The sequence below is a fragment of the Seriola aureovittata genome, chromosome 8 (genome assembly GCF_021018895.1).
Source record: "Seriola aureovittata isolate HTS-2021-v1 ecotype China chromosome 8, ASM2101889v1, whole genome shotgun sequence".
Lineage (NCBI taxonomy): Eukaryota > Metazoa > Chordata > Actinopteri > Carangiformes > Carangidae > Seriola > Seriola aureovittata.
This window is the reverse complement of record NC_079371.1, coordinates 207,056-231,717: the sequence shown is the minus strand read 5'-3', so window position 1 is coordinate 231,717 and position 24,662 is coordinate 207,056. Positions and strand designations below refer to the sequence as shown.

At 45.1% G+C, this 24,662-nt stretch overlaps 3 protein-coding genes across 4 annotated transcripts; 1 reads left to right on the top strand and 2 right to left on the bottom strand.

Annotated features, from left to right (window-relative positions):
• Positions 1 to 870: 870 nt before the first annotated feature.
• nipsnap3a (nipsnap homolog 3A (C. elegans)) lies at positions 871 to 6,080 on the bottom strand. 2 transcript variants are annotated; one of them, XM_056382581.1, is made up of 6 exons: positions 5,885 to 6,080; positions 2,796 to 3,057; positions 2,274 to 2,435; positions 2,050 to 2,199; positions 1,427 to 1,513; positions 871 to 1,230 (listed from the first exon to the last, which is right to left on the bottom strand). In XM_056382581.1, the coding sequence occupies exons 1-6, from the start codon at positions 5,996 to 5,998 to the stop codon at positions 1,154 to 1,156; spliced, it is 852 nt and encodes a 283-aa protein (XP_056238556.1). In that variant the 5' UTR covers positions 5,999 to 6,080; the 3' UTR covers positions 871 to 1,153. The 2 variants fall into 2 exon arrangements, with proteins under 2 accessions (XP_056238556.1, XP_056238557.1); XM_056382582.1 differs by having other exon boundaries at positions 2,796 to 3,003; positions 5,885 to 6,069.
• Positions 6,081 to 6,426: 346 nt separating this feature from the next.
• On the top strand, positions 6,427 to 13,282 carry noa1 (nitric oxide associated 1). Its single transcript, XM_056382580.1, has 9 exons — positions 6,427 to 6,731; positions 8,210 to 9,148; positions 10,152 to 10,316; positions 11,056 to 11,163; positions 11,238 to 11,329; positions 11,428 to 11,559; positions 11,757 to 11,873; positions 11,948 to 12,065; positions 12,370 to 13,282. Exons 1-9 carry the CDS (start codon positions 6,518 to 6,520, stop codon positions 12,600 to 12,602), a joined length of 2,118 nt encoding a protein of 705 aa, XP_056238555.1. The 5' UTR covers positions 6,427 to 6,517; the 3' UTR covers positions 12,603 to 13,282.
• Positions 13,064 to 22,922, bottom strand: rest (RE1-silencing transcription factor). The gene is made up of 6 exons (XM_056382579.1): positions 22,776 to 22,922; positions 19,770 to 20,057; positions 19,082 to 19,675; positions 18,809 to 18,969; positions 18,501 to 18,584; positions 13,064 to 16,607 (listed from the first exon to the last, which is right to left on the bottom strand). Exons 2-6 carry the CDS (start codon positions 20,021 to 20,023, stop codon positions 14,728 to 14,730), a joined length of 2,973 nt encoding a protein of 990 aa, XP_056238554.1. The 5' UTR covers positions 20,024 to 20,057; positions 22,776 to 22,922; the 3' UTR covers positions 13,064 to 14,727.
• Positions 22,923 to 24,662: the final 1,740 nt, after the last annotated feature.

The following is a 24,662-nucleotide window of genomic DNA, read 5'->3' as shown; positions in this document are numbered from 1 at the left end:
CTTTATTATTCAGGAAACAGTTTCAATTGTCAGATTTAAAGCAACAGTGTCAGGTGAATCACAGAAGCCCCGCCCCCTCCAGCATTCAGACCACAGGATTGGACACTGCCCATGTCACTCAAAGATGCCACGCCTTCATTTCTCCATAACTTTGGTCCTTAATAAAATGTAAACAGGTGAGTTATATAAACAGGTGAGTTATATAAACAGGTGTCATGAAGGAGGAAATTAGCTCTAGAGACCAAAACAGTTTTTGTACCAGGCTGTAAACATGTTTATTTCTGCTGTAAAGTTGAACATTTTAACATGGGAGTCTATGGGGACTGACTCACTGTTGGAGCCAGACTCTAGTGGTCATTAGATGAACTGCAGCTTCTGGTTCACTCATCATTAATAATCTGAACTTAATGAGAGAAATAAAGTTAGTGTCTGATCTTATGAGAGTGAATCTAAAAAATCCTGAACCTAAACCTGATCCTGATTCTGAACCTGATCCTGATCATCATCCTGATACTGATCTTGAACCTGATCCTGATTGTGATCCTGAACATCATCCTGATTTTGAACCTTATCCTGATCATCATCCTGATCCTGATCATCATCCTGATTCTGAACCTGATCCTGATTCTGATCCTGATCATCATCCTGATTCTTATCCTGATCCTGCACCTGAAGTACTGGGAGTGTACAGAAGGTAAAAAGGTCATAAAAACTGTGTTTAAACCTCAGTGTGTGACGTGTGTGTGACGTTTCTTTGTCTGTTAATCACTGAATTAATTATTATTTAGTAAAAATAATATTATTAAATAGTAATATCTCACAGCTTTAAAATGATGTTAGTGACTATAAATAAACATGTTCAGTCACAGACAACTTGTTCACGTCTCACTTTATTATTCAGGAAACAGTTTCAATTGTCAGATTTAAAGCAACAGTGTCAGGTGAATCACAGAAGCCCCGCCCCCTCCAGCATTCAGACCACAGGATTGGACACTGCCCATGTGACTCACACATTGACGAACAGTTACACCTTACAGGATGTGTCAGTACAGAGGCTAAAAGAGGACAAGATTACAATCAGTTTTACATGTTAGCGTTGTGTTTACAGTGTTTGTCTCTGTTGCCGTGGAGACGCAGATGTGAGGACAAGAAGTTACTTCATCGGGGAGAAAGGACATGGAAACATGAGTTTGTTCTTCTGAGAGTCGAGATGGACAACACTGTTTCTGACTGCGAGACAGAGAGACATTAATATCAATTATTGAACAGAGTGATCAGTTAGTGATGATATTGATTATTGAAGGATCTCAGGTAATCCCAGACACCTGCCATCTTTAAAGTCATCAATAATTATACACCAATAATCAAAACAACTGAGCACTGAGAGGTAACTATGATCTCACTATCACTGTGGGCGGAGCCTCACCTGCAGCGACCACTCTGGCATCACTGTGAGATTTGTGTCGGACCTCAGCTCGCTGGTCAGCGCTCTCGAACCACCAGAGGGTGTGAACTGACACACACACACACACACACACACACACACATACACACACACATACACACACACACACACACACACAAACACACACACAAACACACAGTTGTGTCACTTCAATATTTAATGATTCACATTATGTGAATTTCTATGTCTCCAAACTTAACAGTCTCATAATGCAACTGGAAACAGCTGGACGTCCCCACAACATAAGTAATACCTGGAACACACACACACACACACACACACACACTCCTCCTGTTCAAGAGAGAGTTAAAGTGAAACCTGGAGACAGACGTGACATGAGGAAGACAGAGGACAGAGGACAGAGGAGCTGGACTCTGGACCCTTGTCCTGGTTCTGGACACAGCAGGTGGTCCAGAAGGTTCTGTGAGGAACCTTTAGAACACAACATACATCACTTAGCACTTAGCCCCCCCCCCCCCCCCCGTTCAGTCATCATTAAATTAATTCAAATAAAAGGTCGTCCTCCATTTTGTCTCGGACGTCAGAGTGTTCAACATTTCAAAATATTTAACAGGTTGTCTCACCTCTGTTCAGCTGACCGAACTCGCTGTGAAACGCTCCCACCAGCTTCCCGTACCCCGGTGCATCATGGGAAGTGACAGCAGCCTGGAAGGTGTTGCCCCAAACTGCCGGACCCCCAGGACGCATCTGGTAGGAAACCAGTTCGTACACACCTGAAACACACACCTGGTGTCATGACGTAGACATGATGTCATTGAAAGTTTTACAGCCGGGGGGCGGGGCTTACCACCCTCCTGTTGCGGCTTCTGCAGGCGGCTCCAGGGAACCAGGTAAGTGATCTCGTTGTCCTGAGATGTCAGCATCGGTATCGCCTTGGAGATATACTCTGAGATCCAGGATGGGTCCTGAGACAGGGCGGACCGGACCGCTGCCCGCTGAGAGTAACTGTCTGTGGACAGGTGAGGCCAGGAGAGGACAGGTGAGGACAGGTGAGGACAGGGGAAGACGGGGAGGACAGGGGAAGATGGGGAGGACAGGTGAGGACAGGGGAAGACAGGTGAGGACAGGGGAGGACAGGTGAGGACAGGGGGAGACGAGGAGAACAGGGGAGGACAGGTGAGGACAGGGGAAGACGGGGAGGACAGGGGAAGATGGGGAGGACAGGTGAGGACAGGGGAAGACAGGTGAGGACAGGGGAGGACAGATGAGGACAGGGGAAGATGGGGAGGACAGGGGAAGACAGGGGAAGACAGGACGTCACCTCATGAAAGATAAGACCCTTTAAACTGAACAAGAAGAATGTCCTCACCATACTTCCATATATGGAAGACCTGGTTCAGGCCTCCGTACTCGACGCTCCAGTAGCCAATCAGCTGGGAGTGGGCGGTGCGCAGGTGGATCTTCTCATTGGTCAGTTTGAGGAAGGCGGCGTTCTGGTCTGGACGGATACAGTAGGTCCTGAACTCATAAAAGGTTTTGTGGTTCTGCTGGGGACCAGTGGAAAGGTGGACCCGAGGCTGGAGACCAGAGAGAGGACAGCTGAGGTCTGGGACCACAACTACAGACTGGACCTGGACAGTGACAGACGCTGGATTATTATTAGTGCCACGGTTGCTCAGCTCCGAGGCCTCTACAGCTAGAACAGCTGAGAGGAGGCATCTATTAATATTCCTTCGGGCTTATTATTATTCTTCTGCCAAATTTTGGCGCGTAACTCGTCCCGCAGCTTTGAGAAAACCCCGGTAATATATACATCAAAACATGTGTCTTGATCCCGAAAGAGGTGCTATGACTTTTGGTGTTAAAATTCCAATTTTTCCCAAAGTTATTCCCAAAAAACTGGGAATAAATAATGCATTAGGAATGCATTGGAATTTTCTTTAGAAACACACAAAATTTCACCTTTTTTCTACAAAATTTCACCTTTTTTCTGAGTCACCCAGCTCTCTCATACCTGCACGTAGAAATGTGATTCAAACTATAAAACGGAGGAAAACTTCTGCTCTCTCCAAAACACAACAACTGTTTTTACATAACATGTAAACTTTTCAAACTATGAGCACTCAAAGGAGGAGTGCAAATCACTTTTTCTTCAAAGTTAGAGTGAAAGCGTCAGTTGGCTAGAGTGCGTGAAGCAGTAAAAAATAACCTTTATTTTTATTTTTAACTCGAGCTCACGGCCAAACCGTAAAAAGGAGACAAATAATTCTTTCTGAAAATGTAGACATAGTTGTTGGGATTCATAAAATGTAACTTTGACAGGCAGGGTCTGCACAAAATTTAAACGGGGGTGCCGAGTCCGGCAGCAATACCTGTCTCACTCTCATTGACACCTAATGTAATCGTCTTTTTCTTTCAAAAGAATCTCACTCTGTCTTCGCACTGAGCTTACTCACTCATTTTAAGGAATATCTGAATAAAATAGAGACTGTAGAAACTTCTGGCTTCAGTGTCTGGCACGGTCTTTTCGGTTTATGAAAAGAAGTAACGGTTTTCTCATAATTTGCAGTTGTTTGAAGCCATGTAGAAGCCAAATTCTGGGCAGATTTTCACATTGCCATGGCAACGGCAGCTCCTGACCTGTGTGCGTGCGCCTAGCAACCAGATAACCAACTCTCCAAGCTCCGCTAGCTTTACATTAGCCGCATGTTAGGTCTTAAATTACATTTAGTTAGGTCTTAAATATGTAAGTCCATTTACTGCTTCCTTCGTTGCTTTTTGTTTTGTTAAAAGAGTGAATGAAGTTGTGACGGTCTCCGCTGAGACAGAGGAGAGGAGAAGCTACTAGCCCTCTCTCGCTGTCACTTCTAGTCGCGTTGCTCTCCTCCCCAGTAATGTTAAATTTAGCACAGAAAAAAACATAATAGTGGTAATTTAAATAGCGGTTCATGGGATTTATTAACCCTCAGGGGTCCCTCTGTCCTTTTTTGGACATTTTCTTCACTTTTCTTTTTTGATTTGCTGATCATTTTGGCTGTGTTACAGCTGAAGGTATGGATTTCTGCAAGAAAGTGTCTTTTTTGACATATTTTTAAAATCTAATGTCAGTTACTGTTACAGGTCTATTATACACTGGTAACACATTTTGTTCCCTCTGGGGTTCCTCGTGTCCAAAAAAGGACAAACAAAGAAAATGCTATAAAATCATCATGTATCAATATTTGTTTCTGCTTTTTTTTTGCATACATCTCTTAAACCACTTCAGTTCTGCTCAAACCTGCCAAATGTTTATTAGTTTTCAGGATTTTAACCCTTTAAATGCCAGTTTGAAGACATGTTGCCTCTTGTTTTATTAAAAAAAACAAGACAGAATATGAGATATTTCCCACATAATACATGATGGAGGGATGTGACATTGTTTTATATCAGAGTCTTTTATATCAAGACATTTCTCAAAACCAGAATATGATCAGGGTGACTTTTGAACACTGGAAATAAATCATGTACTCATCCCGGCAGTAGCCCCCGTGGCACTCAAAATTTCCCTGGAATTTTCTAGTTATTATTATTGTTGCTGTTGTTAATGAGACAGTTGAACACAGGAAGTTTGTTCACTTGTTGAGAACAATAATGTTTGTGCTACCACCTGCTGGACGAGATCAAACATCACAGGTGAGATGTGACTGTGGACCATGGACCCTGTGTGTGTGTGTGTGTGTGTGTGTGTGTGTGTGTGTGTGTGTGTGTGTGTGTGTGTGTGATATTAATATAACAGACTGTTGGAACAATGAAGTGATTGTTGCATGAATCTGATCCATGGAAAGTGAACACATCATCATCAAACAGCAGCGAGGCGTTTAGGTGAATTGGTCTCTGCAGGTTTTTCCTGTGTTCTCTGTGGACGCCCCTCAGCTGCTGGTTAATCTTAAACTTCTCACTGGATCAGTCCAAAGATCAGACCTCAGATCTTAACTACCTCTAACTTTACCACAGTGTGTGTGTGAGTGTGTGTGTGTGTGAGTGTGTGTGTGTGTGTGTGTGTGTGTGTGTGTGTGTGTGTGAGTGTGTGTGTGTGTGTATGTGAGTGTGAGTGTGTGTGTGTGTGTGTGTGTGTGTGTGTGTGTGTGTGTGAGTGTGTGTGTGAGTGTGTGAGTGTGTGTGAGTGTGTGTGTGTGTGTGTGTGTGTGTGTGTGTGTGTGAGACGTTTACAGCTTGATGTTTCTATAAAACCCACATGAGTATTTCAAGAGGAGGAAATCTGTGGTCTGTCTGTTGTCTGAGCAGGACCAGATCTGATCAGTCTGAGCTTAGGTCCTGGTTAGTTAGGTCAGGTCCTAGTTAGTTAGGTCAGGTCCTGGTTAGTTAGGTCAGGTCCTGGTTAGTTAGGTCAGGTTACGGTTAGTTAGGTCAGGTCCTGGTTAGTTAGGTCAGGTTACGGTTAGTTAGAGTGAAACTCACCTGAGCAGCAGCAGGTGTGATCAGAGCAGCAGCTGATCTCAGCGAGGAGCTTCTTAACTTCAACATGTTGAAACTAAAATGACAGAAAAACAGGGAGCAGGGAGAGGAAGTCATCAGCGATCAGAGATCCTCAGTGGACAGGAGGTCTCACAACGCAGAGTAAGAGTCCAGCTCCTCTTCACATTTGGAGACTCCTGTGTTGCTACTCTCCAGATGAGCAGCAACAGTAACAATCAGCCTGTAAACAAAAAAACAAACAGTTTCTAAAAACACAACATCCACACAAGTCCGTGATTCAATATTAAAGTTTTAAACTTGGTTCCTGAAGTTGCAGCGGGGGGAGACCTCCTATCGTCACTGTCTCCTCTCACACTGGAGAAAGCTGTGACGTCACGGTGATCGTGTTTAACTTATTGATCATTAATATTTTATGACCTCAGGCTGATCGATCCTGCAGGCGACATGTTTGGTTTTATTTTGAAAATAAAGGTTAAAACTTCTTTATGCCTTTTACCGGATCATAAACAAACGACGAGTTTGACGTCACATCCGTCCAGGAAGTAGCATGCCAACAAGCGCGTGTGTTCTAGCTCCAAGGTGATCTCAGTGTTCGCAGCTGAATCCGCTCTCCAGATGTTCCAGGTGTTCCAGGTGTGTGTCCTCCGGCAGCTGTGGAGGACCGTCTTCTGTCAGGTCCCCGCTGCGGCCTCTGCGGGCCGCGGAAGGTCGGTACCGGGCTCAGGACGGACTCTGATCCGGCAGCTCAGCAGCAGAGACAGAGGAAGAGTCCGGGGCTGCACCGTAGACCCGGACCTGGAGGAACAGTTCGTGTTCCCAGACTGTACAGGTGAGATCGGGACTGACGTCACAGACCGGTACCAGAGTCCAGAGTTCAGTACCTGAAGACCGAACCCTGTTGGACTCACAGGGTCTGAGGTCTTTCCTCTGCGACATTCAGGCGGGAATGGTCTGATTTTAACTATACACATGGTAACCAGGTAACCAAGGCAACCAGGTTATTATCTTGGTGAGGTAGTTGAAGGTAACTGGTTTCCGGTCTGTCACGTCAGAACACTGAGCTGTGAGTTTACAGTTTTTCTCAGTCGCTTTGGTTCGTTTCTCAGATCAGAATTGAAATTCTCAAAACTACTTGTTCAATCTTCACATCATTGTGTCACTTGTGCACATCAAGAAAGCAGTTTCTCATTTCTTTGAACAAGTTGCAAATGCTTTGGTTCATCATGCAAATGATTATGTACAATTCTCTGCTGTTTCCTACATTATCAGTTGCTTATGTCATGTTGATCAAAATGTATTATAATGGGTCTCTGTGAATAGTCTCACCCCCCACAACATTTAGGCATTAGTTCATTGCATAAGTCTTTACATGCAAAATGGTTGAACAAGTTGTCATAATATGTCAAACATATCTCTATACATTTCCATTAGACTTATTTTTCTAAATCTGTCCTGAATGTGTGAAGCATTTGATCAACAAATGATCAACCAGTTTTCTGAAATAGCTCAAAGGTGCATCTCATGAACCAACTGGCAAGTATATATATATATATAGCCGGAGCACAACACAATGTTACAATGTTTGACAATGGAAGGACAAGGAATTGGACGGGGTCAACAGCCAGAGAGAAGAAGAAGAGGAAGAGGAGTGAGGCTGCGTGTCGGAGGAGTTGGGAGGCAAAACAGAGGAAGAGGCAGACGAAGCCTTTCTGTATCACAATGACATGGTCTGTCAACAAATTACAGTACAAACAGTAAAAGCGTAAATGTGAATCTTGTCCAGTCTCTTGCAATCAATACACTAAGGTGTAACTTACAATTTACAATAAGTGTCATCAAAACTTTAGCCATAGTTTACATCAGAACATCCCTACAGAGACACTGTTATATTGACAACACGACTAAGCAATTTGACTGTCTTATCCGTACACAATAACACAAGGACTTGTCATCTGATGGCAGTGACATGTTCATTGACACAGTTATTTACTAAGGATTTTGAGCAAGAGACTGGCTTTTGCAGGTAATCCATGGTGTTTTGCTAGCGAAGTAAGTAAGCGACTGAGAAAAACTCTAATCATAACAGACTGTTGTTGTTGTTGGTTTCGTTATTATTGTTGTGATAAATAACAACAGCAATAATGATGAAGATGAAGAAGATGATGAAGATGATGAAGAATAACCACCAGAAAGACTGAGACCCTCCTCAGAAAGGTCCTGGTCTCAGATCCTGGTTCAGGTCTGTTTCCTGTGGCTCTGGTTCTGGTCTTGAAGTGATCTCTGTGTTCCTCTTCTGCCCTGGTCCAGATCCAGATCCAGATCCCCATCAGGAGGAGAAACACCTGGTCCTCCAGCCTCCCCTCCCCTCCCCTCCCCCTCCTGTCTCTCCCCCTGTCCCCCCTCAGAAACACCTGAGGTCTCTGGAGCGTCAGCTGCAGGTGTTGAGGGGCGGGGCCCAGCAGGAGGTGGACCCTGACTCTCTGATCCAGTTCCAGGATGTGAACTTCCCGCTGGATGAAAACCTGGTGGCTGCAAAGAAGAAGAAGGCGGCAGGTAAAGGTGAGCACAAGGTGTTCGGGACTCCGGACGTGGACGAGCCCGTCAGCGACACCACCTGCTCGGGCTGCGGTGCCGTGCTGCACTGCGCCGCTGTCCACGCCCCCGGGTACCTGCCCAGTGAGAAGTACAAGGTGCTGTTGCAGGAGGGGGGGCTGCGGGGGGCCACCTGCCAGCGCTGCCACCTGCTCACCCACCACCACAAGGCCCTGAACCTGCAGGTGTCCAGAGACCAGTACAGGGACGTGGTGCGGCAGATCCGGCCCCGCCAGGCCCTGGTGCTGCTCATCGTGGACCTGCTGGACCTCCCCGACTCCATCGTCCACGACCTGCCCGAGCTGGTGGGGACCAACAAGCAAGTGGTCGTCCTCGGCAACAAGATTGACCTGCTGCCTGGCGACTCACCTGGCTATCTACGGCGGATCAAGCGGCAGCTCGCCCAGTACTCTCAGGAGGCCGGCTTCGGGGGCCAGGTCACAGACCTCCACCTCATCAGCGCCAAGACCGGGTACGGCATCGAGACCCTGATCTCCAGCCTGCAGAGGTCCTGGAAGTACAAAGGTGACGTGTACCTGGTGGGAAGCGCCAACGCGGGGAAGTCGACGCTCTTCAACACGCTGCTGGACTCTGACTTCTGCAAGTCCAAGGCCTCTGACCTGATCCACAAGGCCACGATCTCACCATGGCCCGGTCAGAACCAGAACACATCCACCCTCTGTCACTTTACTGTTTGTCAGAACCAGAACCAGCAGAACCAGCCCCCACCAAGAAGCCCACCGGTGGTCTCAATTATTACACTAATTACATTAACAATAATAACATTAAAGGGACAGCTCAGGTTTTATGACGTGGGAGCGTGTGAGTTATAATCGGTACATTACCTGCAGTAGATTATGATGAACACACTTGATGATGAGCTGCTGTGGGCGGGGCCTCCAGAAAAACACCTGTTTTAGAAACTTTTAAAAATGATCCAACATCTGTTTAAATGAAGCTTCATGTAGAATATTTTCATCTTTATCAGCTTATCAGCTCTTTCTGATTCACTCAGCTGACCTGCGGCTGCGGCGTGATACGTGCACTCCGTAGGTGCTTGTGCGCAGGAATACGGTAGTTCAGCAGTTGAGAAATGTAGTGCCAAAGGAAAGAGCTGTTTTCACAGGAAGATAAAGATGGAAATCTTCTACATGAAGCTTCATTTAAACAGATGGTAGTAGTTTCAGTGGGCGTCTTTAAAAGTGACAGGTTTTTTCTCGTGGCCCCGCCCACAGCAGCTATATATGACGACCTCACACACCCCCACGTCAAAACACGTCAACTGTGCCTTTAATGTGGTTCATGGTTTCTTCTCTGACTCAAACAAGTTTAGTAACTCCACTCTTTGTATATAAGCGTACATATACATAGGTATACATATAAATAAATATATATATATTTATATATGTATGTATGTATGTATGTATGTATGTATGTATGTATGTATGTATGTATGTATGTATATATCAGTTTTAATTCACAGTATTCCAGTTGAATTTATTGATGTTTCATTATGACTCACTGTCTGAACACTGATCAATAATTATCAGTCCACATTCATATTCTCTGGTCCATAATGTTTATAAATTGTTGGTCTGCGTCATGTGACTCTTCATCATGTGACTGTGTTTGTGTTTTCCTGCTGTGGTGTGTTCAGGGACTACTCTGAACCTGTTGAAGTTTCCCATCATCAACCCGACTCCGTACAGGATGTTCAGACGTCAGGAGCGACTGAACGAGGCGTCGAGACAGACGGAGAGCGAGCTGTCACCTGACGAGCTGAGGAGGCTGAGGCAGTTCAGCAGACAGGGGTATCTAGTGGGTAAGACGGGGGAGGAGGGTAATATGACATGTTTCCTTTGCTGAAGCCAAACTCCTCCATGTTTTAAACTAAAAATCCTCTGCTGTGATTCATACTTAGTTTCACACGTTTTCATCTCGTCTTACTTCCTGATTCAGAAACCTGGATCAGGCCTTGAGCCCCGCCCACCACCTGCTTGCTCCAGGTGGACAGGTGAAAGAGCAGAGAGCATCAAGATGTTTAGAGGAGGAAACATCGGAGAGACTCAGACCCAGACTCACATGAGGAGTCTGTTAAGACCAGAACCAGAGACTAGCAGACGGATCAGAGCGGTTAGCATAGTTAGCATCTTTCAGAGAGGTTAGCATAGTTAGCATCTTTATAGAATAGTTAGCATAGTTAGCATCCTTCAGAGCGGTTAGCGTAGTTAGCATCTTTTCAGAATGGTTAGCACAGTTTGCACATTTTTTCATAACAGTTAGCACAGTTAGCATCTTTTCAGAATGGTTAGCATAGTTAGCATCCTTCAGAGCGGTTAGCATAGTTAGCATCTTTTATTTGTTTATGGTGTTTGGCAGTGGCTGACACAGTGTTAGCGGTTGTGCTACTGCTAACTCTCTCTCTCTGTACTGACAAGGTTGATTATTTCATCATCATACGTCTGTATTATATAACAACATCATATGGACGTTAACAAGGTTAAACAATGGAACCTCACCTGTTCTCACCTGTTCACCTGTTCACCTGTTCTCCTGGTCAGGTCGTGTTGGCAGAACATTCCGGTCTGACGTCAGATCCAGACCCGATGAGATCCAGTTTGATCCTGACAGTTTGGCATTTGGAGAAAATGAAGAGGAGGAGGCAACAGGTGAGAAGAACACTTACCTTGGGGGGGTCGGGCCTTCTGATTTGTTGATTCTGACCTTTGACCTCTGACCTCAGGTCCCAGCAGGACGCCGGAGGAGTTTACCTACAACGAGCTGAAGGACGCTCACTGGCTGTACGACACCCCGGGGATCCTGAAGGAGAATGATGTGAGACAACCTGACCCCCCCTCACATATTGAGTGTTGACAGAAGGGGGTGGGCCAATAATCTCCCTCTCTCTCTGCGTCTTAATGTCTCTTGCCCAGATCCTCAGCCTGCTGAATGAACAGGAAGTGAGGTCAGTGGTTCCCACTCAGGCTCTCATCCCACGGACGTTTGTGCTGAAGCCCAGTATGAGTCTGTTCGTGGGGGCTCTGGCCAGGATCGACTTCCTGCAGGTCAGTGACCAAGACCAGGTCCAGGTCCTGGTCCAGGACCAGGTCTCAGCTGCAGAACTTGATAATAAATTGAAGCGAATTTTTTCCTCGTCCTGCGACAACTGTGAAAACTAGATGTTCTGTGATTGATTGATGATCAGTTATTGATTGATCAGTTGTTGTTTGGACCATGTCTCTGATGGACTCGTTCTCTACAGGGACACAAGTCCTGCTGGTTTTCAGTGGTGGCCTCAGGTCGGGTCCCGGTTCATGTCACCAGTCTGGAGAAGGCCGACAGTGTTTATGAGAAACACGCGGGACACGTCCTGCTGGGGGTGAGTCACATGGTCACATGGTCAGTCAGCTGTTCTGATGACAGTTATAATACTGATGTGTGTGGTGCGTTCAGGTGCCTACAGGAGGGTCGGCGCGGATGAAGGAGTTTCCAGCTTTGGTTCCTCAGGAGTTCAGGTTGGAGGGTCGAGGTTACCTGGAGGCTGCCACTGATGTCAAACTGTCGTCTGCAGGTAAAGACCTCCGACCTCTGACCTCTGACCTCCACCTCCCCTGTGAGTCTGTATCGTACTGATCAGGGGATGGGGCTACAGTATCAAGGCCCCACCCATACAACTGCTGGACCCAATCACGAGTCAGTCACAGCTGTCAATCATGACATCACACACTGAGTGTTTACAAACAAGATTGTTTGTTCTATCGTCACTTTTTTTTTTTCTTCACGGACTTGTTTGTTATTTTCCCCATGAAATATATTTTTATGTCGTCTATGTTGATGAACTGCCCCTCTCCCTTCTGTCCCTGTCCTGTGTGCAGGTTGGGTGGCAGTGACGGCGGTCGAAGGTGATCAGGTGTTGTTGAGGGTCCACGGTCCGGAGGCAGCAGGGTTCAGTCTGAGGACGCCGCCCCTCCTCCCTCACATCGTCTCTCTGAAAGGAGAACGCATCAGAAAATCGACGGCCTACAAACTGATGAAGACTCCGGGACAGCTGGACGGAGGACTGACGTCCAGAGGAGTCGACAGGCTGCAGGTGAAGAAGAAGAAGTGAACCAGGTGGACACTGAGGGACAGGTAGAGGAGCAGGTGTCCGACTCTGACTGTCCAGACAGCAGAAACAGATGTGGACAGAACAGACAGATGTTGCTTGCAAGAACAAAGTGTCTCTACAGGAGATCACCTCTGACCTCAGCTCGATGAATTGTGTGTGAGAGCTCCATCAGGATGTTTTCTCCACTGCAGCAACGTCACATGATGTCATGCTGATGTCATGCTGATGTCACGTGACGTAATGTTTGTTCATTTTGTATTGTCACTGTCACATGATGGAACAGCAGTAGGAGAACGTCAGACCAGAGACTTCTTTCTTAAGGTTCTGGTTCTATGTAGAACCAGGTCACTGGTTCCTGATTGAAATATTTAATATGTTTATGAATGAGTCTTTATACATGTTTATTGTTTACTGATGTTTAGAGTTTTTTAAATTTTTCTTTGAAGACAGAAACAAACCTGTTGATTGTGAAAGTCTTTATTAAAAAAGAGCAGTTATGATACAGTTAATTTTTAATGTTAGTTGTAGAAGAGCGCCCTCTACCTGCAGACAGGTGACAATACATGAGACCGTTCTAATGATGTGAACCTCAGTCTGTGTCATCAGGTCAGTGACGTCTGAAGAAGAAAACAAACAGCTGCTGATAGAAAAAAATACAAACTCAGTGAATCTGAAGTTCAGATTTGGTCGATCTCTGGTTTGTTTCTCAGTTTTAGCTGCTAGAATTTTTACTTTCATCTTCCTGACTTCATGTCACTGGAAATCATCTGAGGAATCATCTGAGGAATCATCAGAGGAAACATCGTAGGAATCATCTGAGGAAACATCAGAGGAAACATCGTAGGAATCATCTGAGGAAACATCAGAGGAAACATCGTAGGAATCATCTGAGGAAACATCAGAGGAAACATCATAGGAGACGAGAAAAAAGAAAACTACACAGACACTGAAATTCACTTTGGCTTCTCAACTAAACAGGAATATTGCACAAAATTATTTACAAGGAAACAAGTTGCATTTAATCTTTTTCTTCAGCTACAGCCTCAGTTTAACTAAATCTGTTCTAAGAAGAACGTACAGTGGAGAGGGGAAACCTCTGGTGAAGGAGCTGTGATCCAACAAACACGTTCTCCATGTCAGACCAACTTCAGGCAGGAGAACGAGTGTCACAGAAACGACTGATTGTCAAAGGCACTGAAGGTTTAAACAGAAAAATCAACGTTCAGCTCAGAAACAATATTTGGACAAACAGCTGTTCTGACATCACATCGTCATCACAACACAGTTTGTAACAGAGCAGGTCGATGTTAGAGTGACATCACCGTTAATACACCTTGTTAACGTCATGACATCATCAATAAAGTGATTTTAAAAACAGTTCATAACAAAGTCAACGAGACACACGATAAAAACATTGTTCACATGTTTACAGAGAAGACGACCTCAGGTCTGGACCTCGGGTCAGACCCTCAGGTCTGGTTCAACATAACAATGAAGACCTGGACATTAGACCTTAGAGACCTGTCACTAAATAAAGCAGGTATACCAGGGTCCAAGAACCAAACAACCCGAGACCCAAGTTCACTGATCCAAACCCGGTTCTCTCAGACGTAGAAAACAAAGTATTCTCATGTTTAATGTAAAGTTAGTTGGAAAGTTGTGGAGAACGTTTCAGATCCAAGTAGCACACCAGACCGGGTGTCAGGACAAGACTTCATCACAGGTTTGGTACAAAAGTAATCTAATGTTCAGAAGTGTGACAGCACCACCTGCTGGTGTTCACTGTGATAATACTGGACAGTGTCATCCTGACGCCACACTGACCCAATCTGGACTCTGTATTTGGTGACCTGGACCACACTGAGGGTCTCTGTGCTGCATTTAGAGTCATTTAGAAAATCAGATCAACTCGTGGCATTAAACAATACAAACGTTGAAGAAACTGATGTTGACAGAAATAAGAGACACCAGCTGATGGTCAGATCTGAGCATTTATGACCTTCTGTAGAAACAGGTTCAGTTAGTGTGTTAATATTCATGAGGACACGGTAAACTGTCTTTTCTGTTTTCATTCATCAGAGCGGCATTAGTCAAAGTTTCAAAACGTTGCCGTGGAAACAGATCCTCACTTCTGTCCTTTGCTGGTGTCCATGTAGTAGACATTGACGAGGTGGCGGTTCAGGTGCCGGCGATACTCCACCTCCAGAGGGAACGTGCGGTCACAGAAGATGCACATGTGACTCTTGAGCTCCGTTGGTGTCGGGATCTCGTCGGTGGGCGTTTCTGGGTCGTTTGGCAGCTTACCAGACCCAGCACCGTTGCCATTGAGACCGGAGTCATCACTGCCCTCAGAGGCACTGTCGCTGATGTCACTTCCCCCCTCGTGACTGCTGTGGATTCCTTCGTCGTCCTCCGGGTCGGCCGGTTTGATCCGCTGGCTCGAAAGCACCAGAGAAGGTGGCGATGTGGGTTTAAGGAAGGTGGGAGCAGGTCGGTCTTCAGCTGGAGAAGGTGTGTCCCCACCTAAGCTGCAGATGGGTGTTACCTCCATCTTCTCTGAATGTTCGTTCAGAGTCTCTTCTACCACTGGAGTTGTTTCACCTCGGGGGGGTTTGGTGTGTGCAAGGCTGTGGTTTGTGGTTCGCTTTGAGTCGTCCAGCTGAAGAGACGGAGTCTCTGTGGACGGACTGACAGACGTCTCATCTTTAGCTGGATCCACAGCTGGTTGAAGGCCTGCAGCCTTCTTGCTGGAGTTCCTGGTCTTCTTCTGATTTACTGGTGTAGTTCCGTTGGACTTGTGCTGCGTTGGAGTGGCATCCTTGGACTTGTTGGAGTCTTCTGCAGCAGGTTTTGACTGTAGCTTCTCTGTGGCTTTCAGTCGTCTGGTCTTGGACAGCGTCTCAGACGAGCACTTTTTAGAAAGATCCAGAGCCTCCACTGCTTTCCTCTTTGCCACTTTTTCTTTGACCACCTTTTCCTTGCGATTCTTCTCAGGACTTTCTGGTTTCTGTTGAGCTTCTTCAACGTTTTCTGTAACTTTCTCTGACTTCTTTGATCCAGACTTCCTGGGCTTGTTGAGGCTTTTGTTCTCCTTTCCACTGCAATCGTTCTTCTGCTCTTCTTTTTCTTTCTCTAGCTTCATCTTTTCTTCCTCTTTAGCCACTTTTTGCCTCACTATTCTTTCGTCCTTGGATCTTTGTTGTCCAGACCTCTCTGTCTTCACTTGGTCTTTTTGTGCTTCAGGTACATCTGCTTGGTCCTGGACAGTCAGTTTCTCTGCTTGCAGCTTCTTCACTCGTCTCTTCACCTTGCTGTCTGTAGTTACAGCAGCTGTTATCGTCTCAGTCTGGGTTTCTTTAACTGTTGTGTTCTCTGCAGGGTTCTCGTGGACCTTCTCTGTCTTCTTCTGCCTCGTCGTGACCTTTTTCTCCGGTTCTGCCTTGTCCTTCACCTTTGGTGGTTTCTCGCTCTCAGAGGTGATGGTGGACTTCCTCTGAGCCTTGTCCGGTGTTTCACTCTGCACAGGTTGTGCGATGCTGGGCCGGCTGCTTTTTCTGATCGACAGATTGATCGGGCTCGAGTCCACAGCCTCGTCCTCCTCCCTGTCTCCCATGTCGAAGTCCTCCTCGACGCTGGATGAATTGTCAAACTTGTTTGTTCTGGAGTCTGGGCTTTCGTCCGCACCATCAGCACTGGGTTTCTTGACACGCAGTTTGACTTTGGAGACGTCCACGGAGACGTTGCACCCCGAGTGCCTGGACTTGATGTGGTACTGCAGGTTGCACTTCTTGGAGGCGGCATACTTGCAGAGCGGACAGAGGAACTGGCGAGGGTTGAGGTGGAGTTCAACGTGCTTCTTGAAGTTGCTGCGGTCGGCAGTCTTGTAGTCGCAGTAGGGGCAGGACAGAGGTTTGGGGCCGTTGTGGACCTGCCGTGCGTGGCGAGTCACCTCGTGCTGATTGGCTGCCAGGTAGTTACAGCTCTCACATTTGAAGGGACGCTCACCTGGAGACAGAGAGGTCAGATGTTATGATGCAGCAGTGGATAATGTAGCAGTGTACAGGTAGGGCACTACAGGGTTTCATGCAGCAGGTGAGTCTGACAGATACACCTGAGGACCGAAATCCTCAGCTGATATCGTCTGTGTATCAGCGACTGTACGTTTACTACAAGACCGGGATTATTCTTCTGCATTCTTCTACAGGAAGTTGGATCAACCAATCAGCTTGCTTAATGCACAGGTCAGGGCCTGTGTGACCTACAGTTACCCATAACACCCTTCTCTGGCACAGGTCTGCATTGAGTTTATTGAGTCTTCAGAGAAGCATAATTCCATTTTAACACCAAACAAACTGTGGGACATTAATACATTATGAATCGATTGGCAGCCATCTTTGTTTCATGAACGTTTATCATTCAGTAGACAGAATATTTTCTCATCCAGATGGTCTTTGTTCTAAAATTAATTTTTAAACGACCTTTTCATTAGTCAGTGATCTTTCAGATAAACTGATGTTACTGTCGTCTTCACCTGGAGCTGAGCAGTGATCTGCCTCAGTACCGACAGTGTCTGTCTCAACGACCAAACCTGAGACATCACAAACGTGTCGATGTGATTAATTATTATTAGCTGATGAATTATTACAATCAGTCAGAGTGCATGTAGGGAAGCCCTGAAAGTGAAGTGAATTTTTTGCCAGGGTCACTTGCCTGTCGGGGGTGTTTATACAGATGAAAAAAAAACTTGGCAACAAGGATCCTGGCAACAAAAAAAGTTCCCTTGTTTCTGTATGCGTGGCCTTTACTGTGTCCCTTTTATTAGACCTACACATTCTGACTTTAGTCTGAACATCATTATACTCTATGGTTCTGATCTATTAGAGACTAATCAATAAACACATCTGTTCATTTTAAATCTTTGTCCTGGTTTGTTGAACAATAAATGTTTGTGACTAACGAGGCTCAGACTGAACGAAGCTCATGGAGACCAGATGACGTCACTAACACTGGACTGAGAGGAGACTGTTCATGCAGGAGATCAGGTCCACACCAGGGCAGATAGACCTGACCTGAGGAGTGTTGTAGATGTACAAGTGTGTACAGGTGAGGTGAATTACAACAGACACACAAAATAACACAACACAGGAAGTGACAGCATGAAAACTACTTTACCGTGTTAATCCACTGCGTCAGTGAGAGCAACACAAACAGAAGAGTAACAGTGAGTGACGACAGGAACAAACAAAACAATACTCAGTGACTGTCAGTCATGATGCACCAGGTTCCCGTCTCAGAGTTTAACAGTCTGAGCTGTCAGACCCACAACCTGTGGAGGAACTCAGGAACCAGACCTGGATCTTGATTCTGGATGGTTCTAGGTGTAAAGACTAGTCAAACACTACGACTTCTACATAACCACAATCACAAACTCAGGAAGGACAGTCTGAGACCAGAACTGGTTTTAGAACCAACGTTCAACTTCTCTTGATGTTTATCTGTTAAAAGGTTCTGCTACCAGTTTTTACCTGTCGTTGGTTTGATTCACCATCACAGTCTCAGTTCAGTTCCTTCGTGTAATGCCAGTGTTCAGGTAAGAGGAGCAGGTAAGTCCCTGCTCGTGTGTTCTTCACCGGCGTTGACGAAAAAGTCAAAGTGATTTTGGACTCAGTTTCAGGACTCTGGACTGACTCTAGTCCAGGTCATGTGACACCAGTCCACACCTGTGGCTCACCACCTGGTCACAGGTCGAGTCCAGTTGTGTCTCAGTCACTGAATCCTGAAGGATGACCTCACTGATCAGGGACAGATTCATGACTGTGGTGGTTCTCCTCTAGACCTCCTCCACTCACCTGGACCTGTTTCTGTATCTAAGATTTAAAAATACTGTGGACGACCCACCTGAGTGAGTCCTCATGTGTCGGGTCAGGTGAGTCTTCTGTGAGCTGGAGTAGTCGCAGTATGGACACTGGAAAGGACGCACACCTGTACGACACACAACACACACACCACATGGTCACCTGGATACACACTGAAATGTTTGATGTTTTATCAACTCACAGAGCAAAAGAGAGAGAGCGAGACAGAGAGAAGAGAAGATGGTCAGCTGATCAAATTTCATTCACTCATTCATATTTTAGAGACCTGGTTCTTCATCTCCCTGTTCACATGATAATAACTTGGATCCAGAGACTCAGAACCAGACTGACCTGTGTGGGTCCTGATGTGCTGGATGTAGTTGCTCTTGCGGTCGGAGAAGTAGGAGCACTGGCTGCAGGTGTGCAGTTTGCTGGGGAAATGGTTCCTCAGGTGTTTCCTCCAGTGGTACTGACTGACGGTGGTGTACGGACACAGAGTGCACTTAAACACCCTACACACACGCGCACACACACACACACACACACACACACACACCAATCAGGTCTGGACATTCTCATTTAATTACTGTTTTGTTTTGAAAGTCAGACCTGACTTTCTGTTACCTGTGGTCCTCCCCCTCCTTGCTGTGGTGCTTCAGGTGAGCGATGTAATGATCGTATCTGTTGGTGTTGTATCCACACCGCTCACACCTGATCAGCCCTTTGATGTCACCTGCCGTCGCCATGGCTCCCGCCTCCCCGCTGCCGTCCACCTCCCCTCCTGACGGAGCGTGGGCCTCAGATGTCTCTGCCTCCTTGGTCTTGGTCTTGCTCCGCCCCTCCACCCGGTTCACCACCATCATCTTGCTGACGCTGTGGGAGCTCAGGTGTTCCACAAACTCCTGCTCGTTCTGCGCCTGGAAGTGACACGGCTTACAGTGGAACGGCTTCTTCTTCTTCACGCTCTCAGTCACTGCAACAATGGGGCCGTCTTTACATTTGGCGTCCTTCTGAGGCGTTTTAGTGGAGGCGGGGGTGCAGGGCTGAGGGCGGCGGGACAGGTCTTCAGCTTTGACCCCGCCCTCCTCCTCCTCCTCCTCCTCCTCCTCCTCCTCCTCCACCTCATTCCCCACAACCACGGCCTCAATGCTCACACCTGGAGACTCTGGATACTCGATGATACACACCTCCCTGTGGTTCTGGTTGTCATAGCTGTACCTGGGCACAGGTGAGTGAACACACAGGTGAGTCAGCACACATGTAACAGGGTCATGTAAAGACGCAGTGATTTTTCAGCAGCGGCGCTCCTCACCTGATGATGCTCTCGTCCTCGCTGTCTGAGTAGCTGCTTCCCACCGTCTTCAGCTCCATCATCTCCTTCTCGTCGGCCGCGCTGCCGTCGCCGCCACCGCTCTCTGCTGCCGTCACTGCCGCCACGTTGGCCAACATCACCAGCTGAGGGGCGGGCAGTGTGTTCCTGGGCATGTCGCTGAGACTCTGAGCATCCTCCATCAGCGACACACCCACAGGAAACATCTCCACTGAGAACACAGTCTGAGCAGCCATACTGAGTTCAGCTCTTCACCTCAGAGACAAAAAGCTGCAAAGGCAACGACATGAGGGTCAGAGGTCAGTGACCACATGATGATGCACAGGTCAGAGGTCAACAACTGAATACTGGTCTGCATCACACTGAGAGACAGACTGTAAGGCTCCATCCACACTAACACGCTTTTGTCTTAAAACTCATTTCTTCTTCTATGTTTCTCCTCCGTCCAAACGACTCGAGTTTTCAAACCCTGAAAACAGAGACTGTGCTGGGCCTGTTTTATTCTGAAAACTCTGGGGTTGTATTTAATTTTGAAACTCTGGGGTTGCGTTTTATTTAGAAAACTTTGGGATTGTGTTTTATTTTGAAAAGTCTGGGGTTGTGTTTTATTTTGAAAACTCTGGGTTGTGTTTTAATCTGAAAACTCTGGGGTCTTGTTGTAGTCTGGACGGACAGAAATTGAGACCTTTGTAAACGATGAGGTCACAGCCACGGTCTCTCCTGATTGGCTGTCATCAGCCTGGACTACCAGTGGTGAATACAACATGATAATGAATGACAGTGTTACTGATCTTGTTGTCTTTGCAGCAGCTGCTGTTCACTTACATTCTCTGTTTTAATGCTACAACTGTCTCTGCTGTTCCTCCTTCAGAGGCTTTACTGCAGAGGAGACAATCTACTTCCTGTCATGTGATATGTGTTTTCAGGTGTGTTAGTTTGGGCGGAGATCAATTTAGTTTTAAAATGAACATGTAGTGGCAGCTTAATAAACCTACAGTGATAAAACAGAATAAAGACAGACATCACAGCTGTTTAGAAACAGGTTGTGTGTGTGTGTGTGTGTGTGTGTGTGTGTGTGTTTGTTTAACTCAGCAGAATAAATTGATCTTTATAATATATATATAATCCAGTGATATAACAGACATTATACTTAAGTGGTCAATCTGCAGAATGAGAACTTTAACCCTGGTACTGTTGACTCACACCTGTGTACTATTACTACAGTCAAATACTGAGTACAGGACTTTTACTTGTAGCAGAGTATCTGTACAGTGTGACTGACGAAGACCATGTGATTTCATCACTCACCACTGAACATGACAGTGAACTTAAGCTCTACTGACCTGCTGAACTCAAGTTTAACTGTTTGTGATGTTTTATATAAACCATCAACAGAAAATAATCTGCAGATTAGTTTATATCTGTACTAATAAGTAATATTATCATTATACTAATATAATATTTTCAGCACTGGTATATATTAGTCTTACATGGTGCTAATTATTTAATACATCTGTGCTAAGGTTGCATGATATGCAAAAAATCATGTTGAGGTTATTTTGGCATATATTGTGATTTTAGTGTTAATAAGTGTAAGTATAAAAATATAAAATGATGAAGATGGGATTTTTTTTGGTCTTGTACCAAACAATCATGTTCCTTTATGTCTGGAGAAAATGATCTGTAGGTCGGGGCGTCTCTGATGTTGCTAAGAATAAACACCACATTTCACCTTTATCAAAAAAAAAAAAACTGCAGCTCATGTGATTTGGTTATTACACATGACCATATTGAGATTTTGATTATATTTTGATTAATTGTGTAGCTCTAATCTGTGTTAATCAAATGACCAGTAGACTAATATAAACATAAAGACAGAGAGCTGCTCATCTCAGAGTTTTACAGTCTCTCACAGAAGCTTCAGGAGACTGAAGTTAAAGGTGATAAAGTTCAGTTCAAACACACTGAGATAATGGCTCAACGGTCACAGCTGAGATCCACAGCAACTGTCTAAAGTCAACTTCTCTCCAGACGTTTCATGTGCTGTCTGAAAATGCGTCTGTCGGCCATTTTGAAACAGCACCACAGTTCAGTCGACAGCGCCACACAGAGAAACACGTTCAGAAGTCCCTCTGGAAAACACCGACATTACCGACCGAACTGAGACCGGGTCACCGCTTCACCGACACCGCCGAGTCCCACACATGTTCTGCTTAACTTTAATAAGAGCGACCCGGTTCTTCACTGTGAACAAAGACAGTGACGAAAACTTTAAATCACACACAACCAACCGTCTGTCGACAGACATCTGATTAAATATTAAATGTGCTAAAAGTTGAATATAAATTTGGACTAATGAAGAAAAAGTTAAGTTATTTTAGATCCATTGGAGCAGGAAAACAATCAATTTCAGCGTCGACAACGCGGTAAAACGTGGAAACTTAAAATCCAGATTAAAGGTTAAAAAGTGAGTAAAGCTCCATGTTTCAGGGATTGGATCCAGATTAAAACCTTCATCTGGATTATGTACCGTGTCTGTCACTGTGAGTCTCAGACACGTTTAAAGTGAATCCGGACTCTTGATGTTGAAGTGAGTGGAGCTGATGTGGAGTTGTGATTTGCAGCCTCCATGTTAAACCGTCAGTGTTTCACCAAACTTAGTTTGCGGAAGCGCGGAGGGGGAATCAAACAGCGACATGTTGGTTCACAGGTTTAAAGTTGGAGGAAAGTGTTTGAGGGAGTTTTTCCTCTACTTTTATCCAGTGAAGTTGAAGTTAAAGCGGGTAAAGTGAGAGTAAAGTGGGTGGCGCGGTGTCGGAGTGTTAGCCATGGTCCTGATCAGCCCCGGACAGCGCCTTCTTCTCCAACTCACCGCCTCCATTTTCCTCACAACTGCCAACAACTTTACAGCCGCTCTGCTCGGACTAACCCCGGCCCGCGGCTGCACTCTCTGCCCGACACCTCACACCCAGCCCCGCATAAACTCACCGACTCCACCGATCCAAACTTTACACGAGTTTCGGGAAACTTTCCCGCAGCTTCGTGGTTTTATTTTCTTCGACGGACGGCGCGGAGAGAAAAGTGTCCACGGAGAAGTTTCCGCACATTCCTCCACAGCGAGCCACAGCCGACGTACAGCCGTGACGTCAACACGTTGCTCTGCTGCGATCTGGAACTTTTTCTGTCCCATGTTTCAGGAGGAAAAATTAATCAAATCAAGTGTTCTTAACATGTAATAATAATAATGCTAATAATAACGATAATGCTTATGATAGTAATAACAATAACAACAACAATAATAAAAACAATAACAACAATAATAATAATACTAATAATGTATAAACCGTGATTAGATCTGTTACTGTCACACTGTGTCAGCTCAGGTGTGTCACCTGCTGCTGCGTGTCCAGTGTTGTGAGTGCAGTAAAAGTCTTAATGTAGGCTATATTATATTATTATTATATTATATATTGTTTGTCCTGCTGGTTTCTCTTGGGAAATAATGAAACTAACAACAAATATTTGCTTCAGGACCCCCAGGTGTTTAATCCAGCTCTGAGTGAAACGGCCTTTAACAAGGTGGTGTGGCCCCTGAAGACGTCACATCTTCAGTCTCTCTTCAGTCATCTTCATCACAGAGTGTTGTCTCCATGTTCAGCTGATGGTGATGAGCCCAAAGATCTATGTTAAACCTGAGAATCTGAACCAGCTGCATTCAGTCCCTTTACTGACCTCTTCACTGGTAGAATCTGTATTCAACTAAAGCTGCATCTAATAATTATTTTCACTATTAATTAGTCCGCTGATCACTTTTTGTATAATGACAGGAAATAGTGAAAAATGCCTGTTATAACTTTTCACAGTCTCACATGTCTGAATCGAAAATATAAAGAGATTCAGTTTACTCTGACTTTACCAGTTAATTTTATCTGTTAACTTAAGTTAACTTCATTAGTTAACTCTGACTTTATCAGTTCATTTTATCAGTCAACCCTGATTTTTATCTGTTAACTCTGACTATACCTTTATCTGTTAACTTATTAAGTTAACTTTATCAGTTAACTCTAACTTTATCAGTTAACTCTGACTTCATCAGTTAATTCTGACTTTATCAATTAACTCTGACTTTATCTGTTAATTCTGACTTTATCAGTTAACTGTTAACTCTGACTTACATAAAATGAAGTAAAATTAAATGAGAAAACAAAAAATAAGTAAATGAATAAGAAAATAAAACAATGGACAAGAAAAGTAAAAGTAAAAGCTAAAAATAAAAATAAAAAACAGACAAATTTGGCTATTGGTTGTATTTACTAATTTTCACCTCACGAGGACGCTTCTGTTTCACTTTAATCACCATCACATATCTGATCAGTTTGATCTATAAATAAATAAATTATATGACCAATCACGTCACTTGTACACTGACGGTAAAGTTACTTTAACGACAAAAAAGCAAGTCAACAGTTTATTTTTCTTACAGACGACACAAGTTTTATAAATCAATAAATCAGGATTTGATATCACAAGGACTGTGACTTGATAAAGGACTGATCAAACAGAGATCAATGATTCAGAGATCAATGATACAGAAAGATTGAGCAGTGATTTTGGGACATTGAGCAGTGATTTAGAGACATTGATCAGTGTTCATTGATCACTGACAGAGATCAATAATGATACATTTGGTGGTGGGCGGTAATGGAACGTCACAGATTGACACATGCGGGAACCACGCCTCTTGCTGAATCTACTCCACAAGTGCACGACAACACCCGGAAATATGGTACATCTTCCTTCAAAATAAAAGCCTAATACTTGTAATGGGGCTGGAATAAGTGGAACGCAAGGACTGTGTTGATTTTTATGTCTGGC